The sequence below is a fragment of the Seriola lalandi genome, unplaced genomic scaffold, assembly GCF_002814215.2.
Source record: "Seriola lalandi dorsalis isolate HSWRI2012SDOR001 ecotype SW California unplaced genomic scaffold, Sedor1 jcf7180002054609, whole genome shotgun sequence".
NCBI lineage: Eukaryota > Metazoa > Chordata > Actinopteri > Carangiformes > Carangidae > Seriola > Seriola lalandi.
Window position 1 is genome coordinate 1406276 of NW_019525162.1, and position 15037 is coordinate 1421312.

Consider the following 15037-nt stretch of genomic DNA (forward strand, 5'->3'; position numbering starts at 1 on the left):
ATTCCATTTCCCCCATCAGCAGCCCGCAGAAGGAAATGACAAGGAAGTGAAGGGCCAGTCATAGAGAGAGAGAGAGAGAGAGAGAGAGCTGCAAGCCATAAACAACTGTTGCTACATGTCTCCCTATGCTGATTTTGTGAATGCTCTGATTATTAAATGTAAATAAATAATGCTTTGTTTGTGATGACAGTTTTGTTTTGTTAACAGCTACAGCACCTTGACACTGCCCAATCAGTTCCAGGTACAGGTCCAGTCACATTGGCTATCAGGAGCACCAGGACAAATCCTGGTGGGCGCCGCGAGCCTCAAGCAAAGACGAGGAACAGGCTTCACAGGTCTGGAATACTTTCATCTTACTTACTCCATACAGTCTTGTGGTCCTCAGCCCCAACCAAAAGGCCACAAAAGAGTTCATAACTTTGTTCACATACGCAGTCGTACTCCCCAAACACCTGTAAACAGTATTTGAGGAGTAAAATTAGGGGAAGTGTACACTAATCGCACACATTAGAAGTTCCGTTAAGATATTAAGATTTAAACTGGGTTATATGATTTATAAATGTACCAATTTAACATTATTATATTTACATATATTTATTTATTATATCACATTTTGACAAATCAAGAGCAGGGTTAAAAGAAGACATTTCTATCCATGGGGTGAGGCTTGCTCTTTTAGAAAGTGAGGTCTTAGGTTCAGCCCCCCCACCCTCATCCCAATAATTCTCATCCAGTCCCTTACGGCTCTCAGCTGGCAGATGGCACCCAGTTTGAATCCCCGTCACAGCTCCTCAGCAGGGATTACCCGAGTATTTGGCGCCTTGTAAAACATCAAGAAAAACTTGCTCCAGAGTGTTTTGCACTTCTGGCATTTTGTAAACACCTCAGGGAACTTGAAAGTTTGATGATCTGTCTTATGACAGACAGTCTATCATACAGAACAGCAGGCCAGCTCATCAAATGCATTATCCAAATCTCTGCATAATCATCAGCTCATTAACTGATTCCTTATGGGTACGTCTTTAATTTTGGGTTATGTGGTTTTGACTCAGCGCTGGCAGGTTGTGCACTGCTTGCCAAGATCCTCTGTTGTGTGAAAAGCCTCACTTTCACTATGTAGATGTCTGCTGTTATGATGAAAGAATTACATGGCTGCAATACTTTGGTGTAATGGAGCTCAAGTCGTGCTTCTGTTCAAGCTGCCAAACAAGATAATTGTGTTCCATCAGGCCAAGCAGCAAATCTGTCTTTGCAGTGTTAGTGAGGAGCAAGACATCTCCCTCACTCACTTAGATCTCCTCGCAAAGTCCCCCTCACCGACAAATGAACAAGGGAAGTCACATAACAAATGTCACCTAGATGAAACAGAAAAGAAAATCTTACTTCAAAACTATTGGCTGTTCTAAGCTTTTGATGTTAGTAAGGAAATACTAGCATCGCAGCAGTAAGAGCTGTTATTAAAGCTGCAGCAAGATCCACTCTCTGTTCTCGTTTCCCTCTGTTGATTTGTTTAAGTGCATGTGCGACCATTAGTAAGGGTCAGAAGATGAAAGCTTTCAATTTCTTCTTGTCACTCTGGAACTGGTCTACAGGACATATGTGTGTGATCTGTGCAAATGATTTTTTTTTTTAAATGCCTGTTGCATGTGCATTCAGGCTCCCAGAACAACCCCCCCACCCCCATCCCCCACCCACCAAAAAAAAACCCCAACTAGATTTCCAAATCCAAAACAAAACTTTTTCTATAGGGGCAAAGATCACAGCAACACTTGAGTTTTCTAACATAACAGCAGTGCTCAGTGTAGATCTGACTCCTCTGTTGAATAAAGCACTTTAGTATTCACATTTTAAAAATGCCAGGAGTCAGGAGCTGGCTCATAGTGTTTGACTAAATTATTCATTTTGTTTTTTCATTTGTCTTTTACACAGCGAACATATAGGCATGTATATTTCATAGGGAACATGCTGTATGTTCTGCTCTGTAGCAGAGAGGAAATCTTCAGCAAGTCCTGTAGCCCCCCTACCCCCTACGTCATCATCACAAATGTCACTTTCTGTCCTCTCTGCCTGATACCAGCTTTGTGTAAGAGCCTCTGAGTTTACCGTCATTTGAGTGGGATATTTCAATATCCACAAGACTCTGAAAGAAGAATGCGGGAGAGCGATGCCATCTAAACACAGTGTCTGTTCTCCGACACATCATCAGTCTTTCAGCAGAGAGTGATTTCAGCCCTTTAATGTGTGTAAGAATTTCAGTGAAATACCACTCACACATGTCATTTATGGACCATAACACAAAAATAGCCAAGGTTTGTGATTTTCAGCACATCTTCTGTGAGGCTCACTGGCATTTACAGTAAGAATGTCTCATTCAAGTGTTAAATGCATCTGCAATAATGTCACAGTCCTTATCAACCAGTCATGGCTGTTTGTACTCGGCTTGCACTCCGATGTGACCCGTCCAGTTGAGTGTGCACAGTCCCCACTCAATGAAAATGAATTCTTTTAAAAAGATTGTACAGTGGTTTATTTTATTATTTATTTTTCCACAATGAGTGTACAAAAAGTGTGAATAAAGTGGTAGTCTGACTTCGTGTCAGTCGTGGGCTTTGGGCCTGTGTAATTTAAACGATAAGGCTTGTGTTATTCTACATTTGCCTTAGTGTCAATAAATTGTGTAGAAGGACAAAAAACAATAATAAATTGTTCATGTCTGTGTAGCCAAAGCCTGATGTAACATACTCCTCTGTGCCATAGAGCTCCATTACGGTCCAAAAAATATTAAAAGCACATGAGTGAGCCACACTGTGTACTGGGCGTTATGTTCCTTCATTATCAAGAACATGGGAACTGTAATTTATTTTGAGTGAATCCCTCATACACTGTGCTGCTGTTGTAAATACTTAATAGAGCAAATCGCCCATAAGAAATACACTGTTTAACTTTTCTTTTCTTTTTTTTAAATTAAATATATATTTGTGTCTCATTTGTAAAGATATAAAGATATATGTCTTCAGTAGGAGTGAGTGTGCTCATGGTGAGAGCCACAGACAGGTTGCGGAGGTTCATAGGATTTGTTGACAATAACAGAAATATAATATATCACCAGCCTTATCCTTTAATTGATACACTAATATGAGTTATTTCTTCAGGGCATCTGGAGTCCAGACACCGCGATATCATCCCTGACTTATTTCACATTGTGCTTTCATTTGTTCAATCACATTTACACACGCATTTTAGAAGCATCTTATTAACCCCCTGTGACCTGTGAACACAAGGGGCTTCCAGGTCAAAGGCCCCTGGGCCCCCGTCCACATATCCCAATCAGTAATCCATACATCATTGTACCAACTAATTACATCTGTAACTCCTATGAGGCCTCACTGGCATTTACAGAGTAGAAGTGTAAACAACATTTGTAATAACAACCACGGAAAACAAATTACTGGATTCAAACTAAAAGTTATCAACAACAATATTTCAAAATAAAAGCACTTACAAGATACAACTTATGCTATTCCATATAATGGTTGTATCATTGTTTTCAAAAGACAAAATTAATTACATTTATATAATAAATTACTTTATATATTACATTTGGTGAAAGAAAAAAATGTGAGAAATTATAAAGATCAAGCACTTTTTTTCTACACAACAATTCACTTGTTGCAACGAGAACTAAACATAACGCTGAATAAGGCATTATGGTACAGATTTTCATTCAGCTGAACATATTGTCGACCACACTGCAGAAAACATTTATAAATGCTTTTCTTACAGTGATGGCTGTATTAAAAAAAAAAAAAAAGTTAGAGACAATTCAGACTGGAGACAGGAACTTTTTCTTTTTTTTTTTTTAAATTTCAAATGCTTCACTTATTACTTATAGCACTTGGTGTAAATACATAGTTATATAATATTTGACTTAACTAATAGGTTACAAGTGAAGCTTAATGGTACAACAGCTTGACGGCACATTAAAACAAAAGAGAAAAAATCACATTATCACTTAATATGCTGTTACATAACGATACTAACTTTACACTTGATACAGTATATACTGTAGATGCCTGCCTTTCTAACAAAGCTGCATTGCTGCAGTGGAAAGATGACTGGCATCAATTTGACTGAAAAAAAGTCCATATCTACCACAGCAAGTGTCCAACGATCAGTGGAAAATTGTCCATTAGCTGTAGTATGTATGGGAAGATTCTTGTGGCATGCTAATGCATTGGATCCGATTCAGAATTGCCTTCATTCACTCACCTCTCTGTGAGTTGAAACTGAACTGCAGCGCCAGTTTCTTTCTCCTCAGCCGCTCAGTTTACTGTGAGCTGAATATTTTGGTTGCACAAAAAGAAATAGAGCAGCCTAACTGCTAGAGGAGTGGAAACAGTGAGTCAGCTGAGCACCGATGTTCATTGTGAATATATGCCTGAAGCGCTCGTCATCCCTGCTTAATCATGAAGGCCATATTTTAGTTTTCATTTTATTTAAGGTGTCTTTTACAAGCGTCTTTCATAATGTATTGGTTCAGTAAAAGTGGAAAAATGACACTGAAACATGGCGCAGTGGTCATTTTGAATTTCACCTCTTTTAAAATCTTGTCTTATTTCTCCTCCTACTGCCACAAGAAAGTGCATGAAATTGGATACATCCTCTAATCTAAATATCACAGAGAGACAATGAAAACAGTCTCGGCTAAACATTCACATTATTGGATTCTCATTTACATCCCCAGTGAGGTTGAATGAAAATACTATTACTAGTCCAGATGTAGTCAGAAAGAATAAGTGCAGAGACGTGTTTCACTGTGTTGGCTCTATACTCCAGTGCACTGGATATGAACTTGAACCCTCAGGTTAAAGCAAATTCAGCTTTAAAGCTGCTCTATAATACTTTATATTAGCAATTGATTCAGTGACTATGTGTAATGTGAAAGGAGCAGCTTGTAGTCATAAAACCACAGATAATTATCACTTAACTCAGTTCTTCTCAGCTCTACAGAGCATTACAGTGTCTGTCGGCTCATTGGTTTGATTTTGGGTTCTCTCTCACTACTCACATAGCTTTGTTTTCAGCCATAGCAGTCCCCCAGTTTTAGGGAATAGAAATTAATTTCACAAGCCAGTCTAAAGTTAAATAAAGTCATCATGTGTAATATCTAGCTGTAAATCAATGACAGGCTGAAGTGTCTGATTCCCAGAAATATCTTCACTTCTGATGCGAGGCCAAGCCTGGACTGCAGCTGTCTTCACTTCTTGCTGCTACAGAGGATTTTCTCAGTAAGTCTGGTCTCCTTCAAGTGCAGCACATTGTCTGTGGGGATGAAGTCAGGTGACTGACTCGTCCAATCATACACTGGCCAGTGTTTGGCCATAAAAAGACTCTTTGGTGGCCTTGTCTGTGTGTTTAGGATCAATGTCCTGCCTGGCAAAATGATCATGGTGAGACTATGTATAAACGTGGCAATGAGTCCTCCATTGTTCACCTTATATGGATGTGAAGACCCACAATCATTTTTAAAGCTTAGAGAGTCAACATTTTAACCTTGTATTTATCTTTTATTCTGCTGAAGTAGAGCCAAAACAGTAAAAAACATATAACTCTTGGAACTCTCCCTGTAGTGTCTGTCTGTGTGTGTCGGTGGCTTTGTTTTACTATATTTATGCAGTCCAAAAACCAGGAGCGCACTATACTTGCAGGGTCCAACAGCTTTGTGGGGACCAAACTGCAGGACCCTGCAAGTTTAAATGGGTATGTGTGTGTGTGTGTGTGTGTGTGTGTGTCTGCATGCGTGTGTGTGTGTGTTGTGTGTGTGTGTGTGTGTGTGTGTGTGTGTGTGTGTGTGTATACACTCCAAGATTCTATCCATTTCCTTATGCACAGGTTATACAGTTTCATTTCTTTACATGAATTCAAAAACACAACTGAACAATTTATGCGGCAAGTCAAAAGCCCACTGTATGTCTGCAGACTCAGACTCCTGTGGTGGACAACTGTGTGACCTCGCTCTGGAGGTCATCCTGAACTGTTCCCCCGCCGCACTGATCCATGTCTAGTCAGGCCGGCAGTCTCTCTCTCATCGCAGGAGCACAAACAGACACAGGCTCTCGTGTGCTGTTGCGCGCTCTGGAGAAGCTGCTCTGGTCCTGGCGGGAGCGATAGGGCAGGCAGAAATCCCTGAAGCACCTCTTGAAGTTCTCATCCAAGAAGGCGTACAGCACAGGGTTGAGACTGCTGTTGGTGTAGCCCAGTGCAATGCACAGATGCCAGCTGGCCATTACAAGGAGATCCTTGTGGTCAATTTTCACCATGGTCTTGACAATGATGAAGATGTGGATGGGAGTCCAGCAGATGATGAAGGCTGCCACGACCACCAGGACCATGCGGGTGATGCGCCGCAGGTTCCTGTCTTTCTCTTTAGAGCCAGAGAGCAGACGGACGCTCTTGAGTCGCAGGATCATCAGACCATAGCAGACAGTGATGACCAGGACGGGTACCACAAACGCAAAGATGAACACACAGATTTTCATCACTGTGTCCCAGTACCAGTCAGGTTCGGGAAATCCGAGTGTGCAGACAGTGTTTCCTGAGGAGTTACAACAATTACAATTTTAATAGAGGGCCATGTGGAGAAGCTCAAATGTTTTCTCTTTTAAAGCTCCCTGAAATCAACACTTGCTAAATAAGCCTGTGAGGAGAAATGATGGTAATTTCCAGCATTTCTCTTGCAACAATAAAAGTCCCTCACCTTTATCCATCACCTTGGTAACAGCTATGATCATCACAGGTACTCCGACAGCAGAGGAGAGGATCCAGATGCAGACGTTGATGAGTTTGGCTTTGGCAGGCGTGCGGAAGTCCAGGGCCCTCACCGGATGACATACAGCGATGTAGCGGTCCACGCTCATCATGGTGAGAGTGAAGATGCTGGTGAACATGTTGTAGTAGTCGATGGCAATAACCACTTTACACAACAGCTCCCCAAAGGGCCATGTGCTCATCAGGTACTTGGCGCTCTGGAAGGGGAGGGTGCTGGTGGCGAGAGCATCAGCAAGAGCGAGGTTGAAGATGTAGATGTTGGTGGCGGTCTTCATCTTGGTGTACCTGGTTGTTTGGAAGAAAAAGCACTGAGCGGTTTTAATTGATTCGGTCTCACATGCGGTGACAGCTGTTTTTTCAAGGTCTGCCTACTGGTGTGTAGCACAGAAGATACCTCGTGTGGTAGACTCGTGATTTCGATTGAAACGTTTCAAGGTTAAAAAAACAATTTATTGTTGGATCTAATCTGTTTCCACTTTCAAACCAATTATCTGCTCTTTCCCCTTGAAAAACAATAGAGCCTTTCAGATGTATAATGTTTTTATGGCAAAACACTAAATGCATGAGAGCTTCTATGCTCTGCCACAGTGACTGTAAGCCTCCATTAAACTGCACTTCTATGTAATGAGTCAGTTCCAGCTGAGAAATCCTTCAGAACTTCTCTCCTTGATTTCCAATTCACAAAGTAGTTTTTTTTTTTTCTTTTGCCAGAGACCAGCTTTGTCTGAATGCCATCTGCACAGTTGTCTGGCTGGTTAAAGATGGATTCCTCCACGTGTCCACAGTCTGACAGTAATTGGTCACATTTAATTAAATTGCAGCAACAGGCTGTGAAAGGATGGAGGAAGACAGAGGGATGCCTTACCTTTTCTCTTAATCCACCACATGAAGAGATTTATTGCATTACACACTATGTACTGATCTCACTCTGTATGTCATTCCTTTGCCAGGGAGAGAGTGAGAACAATGTCTTTTATATTCACTTTGATTTCTGTGAAAAACATTTTTACAAAAACAAAACACCCGTCACATTTCATCTTCCACGCATTTCTCCAGGATTTAGGAGGCTGTTGAGTGAGTGGATTGATTGACAGTTGAGGAACCACCACATCAGTGCTCTCTCATTTAAGTTGCATTATTTCAGCATCAAATCAACATGACACAAATTGACACACACACACACACACACACAGGAGCGCAGTCATTGCTTTTGATTTAGAGGCAAGGATTCAGCATGCTGCTTATTCCCAATGCAAATTAATCACCTGTGTTTACAACATCATTCCTGAGAGGTGCAATGAAGTAATTTCAAGGCTAAGCTGTAGCTCACACCGCCCTCTATCCCCTCTCTCCTCTCATATGTGTAGGAGGAGGTGTGTGTGCTCCTGTGGGTGTGTTAGAAAGTGGCTCTCACACCAACTGGAACTGTGGGCAATTAAAAAATATATATTTTTAGACATAGCCCATCATTAAAATGTATTATTATAGTCCTAAATATTGCCATAAGTGAGTTTGCAGGGCACTTAAATGCAATTTGAAACATTTCATGAAAAATATAGGCTTTTTACAATTTCCACACTGGATCTTATGCTATTAAGTGTGTGCGTGTCTCGGTTTTCACTGTTCAGCAAGTAGCCAGCAGCAAATTATAGTTAATATTAAACTAGTCACAAATAACTTGTCCTCCTTTTAAATATTTTTTCATTTACTAATTAGTCTTACCTGACCACCCCGTACATTACAAGCACGTTTCCTAGTAGTCCCACCACACAGATGAGAGAGTAGAGAGCCGTGATACACACGGCGATGATGAGACTTGTAGTGTCCCTGTTTGTAGCCCTGATGGTGTCGTTGCTTTTTGAAGGCAGAAGCAGCAGATCCTCGGAGAATGTAACATTGAAAGGAGTTACGGAGACCGAGTAGCGCTCGTTAAAATCACCAAGAAGGGAAGGAAGAGTGGTAGGCTCCATTCTCTAAAATTCAGGTGAGATTTTGTTACTAAGAAGTCAGGCAGGTGCACAGGAGTGCACGGAAACTGGACAGCAAATTAGTGACGCGGCGCCCAGAAGAGGGTTGGTCGCTCTCTCTCTCTCTCTCTCTCTCTCTCTCTCTCTCTCTCTCTCTCTCTCTCTCTCTCTCTCTCTCTCTCCCCCTGCGCTGTGTGTGTGTGAGAGTGTGTCTGCCTTTCCGCGCGCTCCTTTAGGCAAAGCGCACAAAGCAAAGCAATATATGAGGACTGTTTTCCTGCCTATTTCTTATCCTACAGGGATGCCGTTTGTCCAAGTGCTTTAATTGGAGCATAGACTAATGCTTCATCACATCGTTTTTGTGATTCTCATTATGGCTGTCATCCAAAATTAACAGCCTCTTACTCCACCTGCCACCCAACAGCTCCTAACATCTCTGCCCAAGAATCTCTCATATTGTGGCTTTACAGCTCAATTAGACGTCTTTATTGAGAGCTCCTCTCATTGTCTGCCAGCTTTCACCCTTGAGGTACTTCTTCTCCTGCTCTCCATGGCCTGTGGCCTGTGTTAGCAGAGATCCATTAGTGGACTGACTGTTCTAACCAGGCAGTCACTTCCATGAAATTACCTTACTAAACCATAGTAGTGCAATTACTTGCCAGTAGCAAGGCTGATGAAATATTTAAGTTATTTATTTTCCTGTCTCAGATGATTTTTAATACATCTGGAACATTTCTCATCCCTGGATAAAAGTTTCACTGTCATCATGTTGAATATGCTTTTTGGGCAGTAAAAATGTTGAAGCATTCAGTGTTTATTCCAATATGTTCGACCTGTTCAGTTCACAACATGTTGCATAAATTGTTGATTAAACAAATGTTTGACTTGAATGCCAAGCAGGTGTGCCTTTTTAAAATTTTCACACAGCACTCATTTATCTGTAGCTGCCTTTCGTCCATAGCCCATTACTGCTAACATCAGAAACCATTAGGATCATGCAGCTGCAAGTGATTGTGTGGGTCTGCTGAAATTGCCGCATGCATATGCAAGTTTGAGGCCTGTTTGAGAGCATTTCTCAGGGGTAATTGTTTATTTGAACACAGATTAACATCCTCCTGTGGCTGCATAGTGTTCGTAACTGCAACAGTCTTCATGCACTCTGCGAAGTGACCTTTACAAAATCCGCCTTTAAGCAACCACCATCAGCGACGTACAAAGCAGGGGACAATCAGAAGAATAGGGCCAGTTTGCTGAACAAAAGCTCTGAAGCCTCCCTCTTTACTGTTCCTTCTAAAGATAGACCATGCGCGTCTTCCTAAGATGAAGAGCAGTAATTACAAATATCTGGCTCATGCTGTGGGAGTTCAGTGAGCTCATTTCTATATCATTACTGGAAGATATTTGTTGCAAGCTTCCGTTAAGATTTTGGGCCATCCACAGGTGAGCATGATTCTCAAAATGATTTTCAGCCAAACTGTGAATGGCAATGTTGGTCTGTTGGTTGCTCAGCTGGTTCACTACTTTGGTCCAAACTGGAATATCTCAACAAATGTTGAATCGATCGCTATGAAATTTCATACAAATACTCATGGTCCCCAGAGGATGGATCCTAATGACGCTGGGGATCCTTTCCTTTTCCTCTAGAGCCACCGTGACATTGACATGTTTTATTTTTATTGATACGTCTTGACAGCTGTTGGAAGGATTCCTATGAAATTTTGTACAGATATCCATGTTCCCCAGAGGATGAATCCAAATGGCTTTGGTGATCCTCTGACTACTCCTGTAGTTCCATGAGCAGGTCAAAGTTTATATTTATCCTAAAAAATATGCAAACATGTACAAGATGGATTAGCACTAAATTTAGTACAGACATTCATGGTTCCCAGACTATGTATCTAATGACTTTTGTGATCTCCAGACTTTTCACGTAGCGCCATCATCAGGTAAAAATCTTACCTCGTAAAGTATTCTGGTTTATGACCAAATACAAAATTAACATCCTGCTGCAGGCTACTTTCCATTTAGTGCCAATTAGCAAATGTTACCATGCTAACTAAGATGGTGAACATGGCCAACATTACACGTGCTAAACATCAGCATGTTAGCACTGTCATTGTGAGCATGTTAATAGTAACTTGTAACATTTAGCTTAAAGCACTGTTGTACCTAAGTACAGGCTCACGGAGCTGCCGGGCTATAGACTGTTAGTTGTGTTTATAAAGATTTGATTGTGAAAAGCACCACAGATGCGTGGGAGTAAAGGACGAGTGTATTGATAGATAATAAAGAAGAATACAGCACAAGAGTGTAATTTCAGTCTGAGTTCCTTCAGTTTTTCTAAAGATGACATCAAACAATGACAGAGAAAGAGAAGCAGAGCAGTGACTAACATCTTAAAAAGTTCACAGTGTAAAGTATGGTTATGGTAGTGCTATATCAACTTTTCAATTGGGGAAAGTCTGAAAGGTGCTTACAAAAAACAGTCTGTTGTCAAATGTGAGGGTGAGATCTCAGTGAGTTAAGGAAGAGGGAGGAATGCAGAGGACGCAGAGAAGTCACGGTAGTTATTGGACAGACCCTGCACATATATTTCATTGAGATCAGCCCATGACACCTCCAGAGACCTCGGTGGTAAATTCTGGCCTGTATACCTACACAACTCTGACCACAGCACTCAATCTCAACAGAAATAGTCCAAGTGAGACTGCTTACCCCACCAGCGTGAAATGACTTACACAGCAGTTCAGAAAAAACATCCACCAAGTTTAATTTCTGCTACAGCTGTATATGACACCTGCTTCTGCAGCAGGACCTATGATGGGTTATCTATCTGTCCTAATGAAGAGGACTAAAAATACTATAATGTATGAGTGTAGGAGAGGTGCACTCTGTAATGGCAGCAGGCTGAGTGTGTATGAAGAGCCTTTATCTCTCTCTGCACACAATTTGAGATCCGGAGGAAATGTGTCATAAAAGACATTGAAATGGGTCTGGACATACAGTAGCTGACAGAAACAAAATGCTGCTGTTGCTGTTGTTGTGTTTATGTTTTCACTTCTCGCCTCAGGGAGAATCACTCACGATTAGTCTGTACAGGCAGCATGATTACTCGCATCACTCATCAGCCCAATGGAAACCTTGGGAAGCATTACGCTGCCTCTCCGAAACCATCATGTTCCTGGCAGGGAATACAGAGTGCACACACTTGATGTTCAGTTTTTGCATGAGGATTGAGTGATGATGATGATGCACGATCAATTTTCTAATGAGATAAGAAGACTCTGCTGGTGGTTCATTCATTCTTAATTGATGACTTTTAATACACTGACATATGATCTGCTATCAATTGAATAATCATACTTGTTGCACTGGATATGTTTCATATCTGCTATCCGGTTGCAATATCATGCACGTCTGCATTTATGATATACGCTGGATATACCTCAGAACATCTGAAAGTTCAGAGAGAAAAGGAATACATACCATATTATATCCTGACATTTTATTTCTCCGCATTGCCAGTATCTATCTGTGCAGACAGTATTAGATGTGAGAGAAACTACACTTGCTGAGGCTTTGTAATGTATTAAGTTTGTTTGTTCTGCAGCTGTCAGTGTGGAAGCGCACTGGAAAGCTGAGCCTCTGCTGTCACATTGCATCGTTATCTAACAATCACACATCACCTTTTCAACTGTCAAGTGTGAACTCGTGTTATCTTTTGACTGGGAGATACGCGAGGACTATCAGTGGTTTCCATAATTACATTAAAAAATTTGTGTGTATTCTTTGCAGTGTGGTCATGTAATGCTGCCATCACACGTTCAAAATGTTACCATTTCACCGCAGCAATGACATCTTGTAGGGTCAATAGCTGTGTGAAGGTGACCTTTATTAGTTCATTTAAACACTCTGAGAAACAGACAAAGGAAGTGTCACTGTGACAGCAAGAAACCATGAGAAATCTGAAAACCTGAAGCTGTATTTGTCGATTGGGACAGGGCATCTGTATTATTTACAGGTCACATTCCTCATGAATGCACAAGATGTATCTTTGTAGGATCAATATGTCCTGTACGTATCTTTTGGACTGAAGGAGCAGCAAAAATAAAACAGAAAAAAATAGTCATTATCAGGAAAAGACCAGAGAAGAAGAAATCAGCAGGCCCCCTTTCCTTAACACCACTGTGTGACTGCGCAGCCAGCAATCTGATTCATTTTCAGGCTGTGTCATATAGTTAAATGTGTGTATGTGTGTGTGTGTGCTTGTGTGTGTTTGTGTGTGCGTGCGTGCACGTGCATGTGCTTTTGGTTAATATCAATAGAGCACATCCATTAACTGTACCGTAGTGACACAGATAAACAAGAGCACCTGCAGGCTTTGAAACATCACGTTGTTGTAGGTTTTTTTTTTTTTTTTTAAACAACTGTCAGCTTGTATAAAATGTGACAGTGCATTGTGTACATTTATGTGTACAGAAGATGTCCTGCTGGGCATTTATGCAGTCCTGGTGCAGAACAAAATGGAGCATGCTGTGACCTGCAAATCTGTGTCACACCCAAGATATTTACACATCTAAACAGAATATTTGAAAGTATCTTAAATCTTGAGAAACCTGAAGCATGTGGATAATGTGGAATGCTTTCTAAATCATGAGTGTCAATATCTATCTATCTATCTATCTATCTATCTATCTATCTATCTATATATACATACATACACACATACATACATACATATATTCATCCCTATTTTTTTTTCACCTATTTTCTTATGTCTGCCATAAAGATATAGTTTATCAACCCCTTTCCTAGAAATTAGAAGGACTATTACACCAAAGACTGTTTTGTATCCAAAGCAACAAAATCAGATTAGATGGTAGTTTTGTTAAACAGTTTGTGTTTCAATTCACTGTGGGCTTTTTCTGTGATAAACCAGCCTGCAATCTTCCTCTCACCTTAACCAAGTGCTGTGAGTGCCTAAACATAACCACAAAAAGTTTAATAATGCTGCAGTAATTACAGTTTTATTGCAGTTTTAGCATAGTTTTATTTTACTGATACTGTACGTTCATTATCAACTTCCTTGCAACTTGGCAATCCCTAACCCTAACCCTCTGGGTGTTGCAGCAGGAGATGAAGGTCTAACCAAGTACTTCTTTTAAGACAAACTACAATCTTTTTTATAAAACTAACTAAGACGTCTTTGTGACTAAACCTAGCCAAACCTTTACCGTAGCATTGTCACAACTTAAAGGGTTAGTTATTCATTTTTCAACAACGATTGTTAACAGTGTATCTGTGGTATACCTTCGGCCACTGTTTGGGCGCTAATTCATTAGACACTACTGTGGGTCTTATGAGAGGGTAGGGACAAATGACCTACATGGTAACTCAGGTTGGAGGACATCTTGGACTGAGGATATCGCAGTCTTTCTTTTTTATGAAATGAAATATACGTTTCTGCCCCCACCCTAATAATTTTTATACAGTCCCTTAGTTAAGGACGATGATTATATACTTCTGGTACGTTCTTGTCTTTTTTCTTCTTTTTGCCTCCATCCAAGGATTTTTAGTTTGGTCAGAGGAAGGATAGAGAGTGTGAAATGTTAAATGAGCAACCCTGAAAGAAAATAATGTACTTAGCTTTTTCTTAGGAGAACCTGCAGGAGTCTGTAAACTACTGAGTTGTCAGCACAACTGTGCAATCACTGAGAGGAAATTGGAATATTGTTAAATTTGTAGTGCCTTATCGAGGCTTAAGTTTCATGAGCTTCATGTTTGTGATCTTTTTCTTTACAACTGGAAAGATACAAAAAAAATTTAAAATAAAGACGTGGAACCTGACTGATACAAAAATATTATCTTATAAATATACAATTTATTTAGAATTGGTTGGCTGGTTTATGAGAAAATAATTAGTCACACTAATAGTTTATCACTTCAAATCGTACTCGTTACGTCAGTGCCTCGATTGCAAAGTTACTGATGCTTAACAAATCCATTTAGTGTTTCTTCTTTCTTATCATCATTAGTGAGGTAATAAATCATTCCTAATGTAAAATGTGAAGAGTTTTCCCTGATTGAAGTGCTACTAATTTTAAACAGGAGACCTCCCCCGACATGATAGCTGTGATTGACGGATACATTATTTACACTCTGTACAGCTCTGTACACCTGCTGAATTAGAATCTCTCCATCTCACAATTACCTTTTTTCTTTTTCTTTCACAGCAGTATTCG

General features: G+C 40.4%; 1 protein-coding gene across 1 annotated transcript; it reads right to left on the bottom strand.

The window, feature by feature from the left end:
- Positions 1-2512: 2512 nt before the first annotated feature.
- On the bottom strand, positions 2513-8847 carry oprd1b (opioid receptor, delta 1b). The gene is made up of 3 exons (XM_023419788.2): positions 8551-8847; positions 6758-7113; positions 2513-6595 (listed from the first exon to the last, which is right to left on the bottom strand). The coding sequence occupies exons 1-3, from the start codon at positions 8796-8798 to the stop codon at positions 6066-6068; spliced, it is 1134 nt and encodes a 377-aa protein (XP_023275556.1). The 5' UTR covers positions 8799-8847; the 3' UTR covers positions 2513-6065.
- Positions 8848-15037: the final 6190 nt, after the last annotated feature.

Coding starts and splice junctions, on each gene's coding strand:
- oprd1b (XM_023419788.2), bottom strand. CDS start 8,798: ATGGAGCCTACCACTCTTCCTTCCCTTCTTGGTGATTTTAACGAGCGC. Junction 7,114..8,550: donor GTAATGTACGGGGTGGTCAG/GTAAGACTAATT, acceptor CCAAACAACCAG/GTACACCAAGATGAAGACCG. Junction 6,596..6,757: donor TACCAAGGTGATGGATAAAG/GTGAGGGACTTT, acceptor GTAACTCCTCAG/GAAACACTGTCTGCACACTC.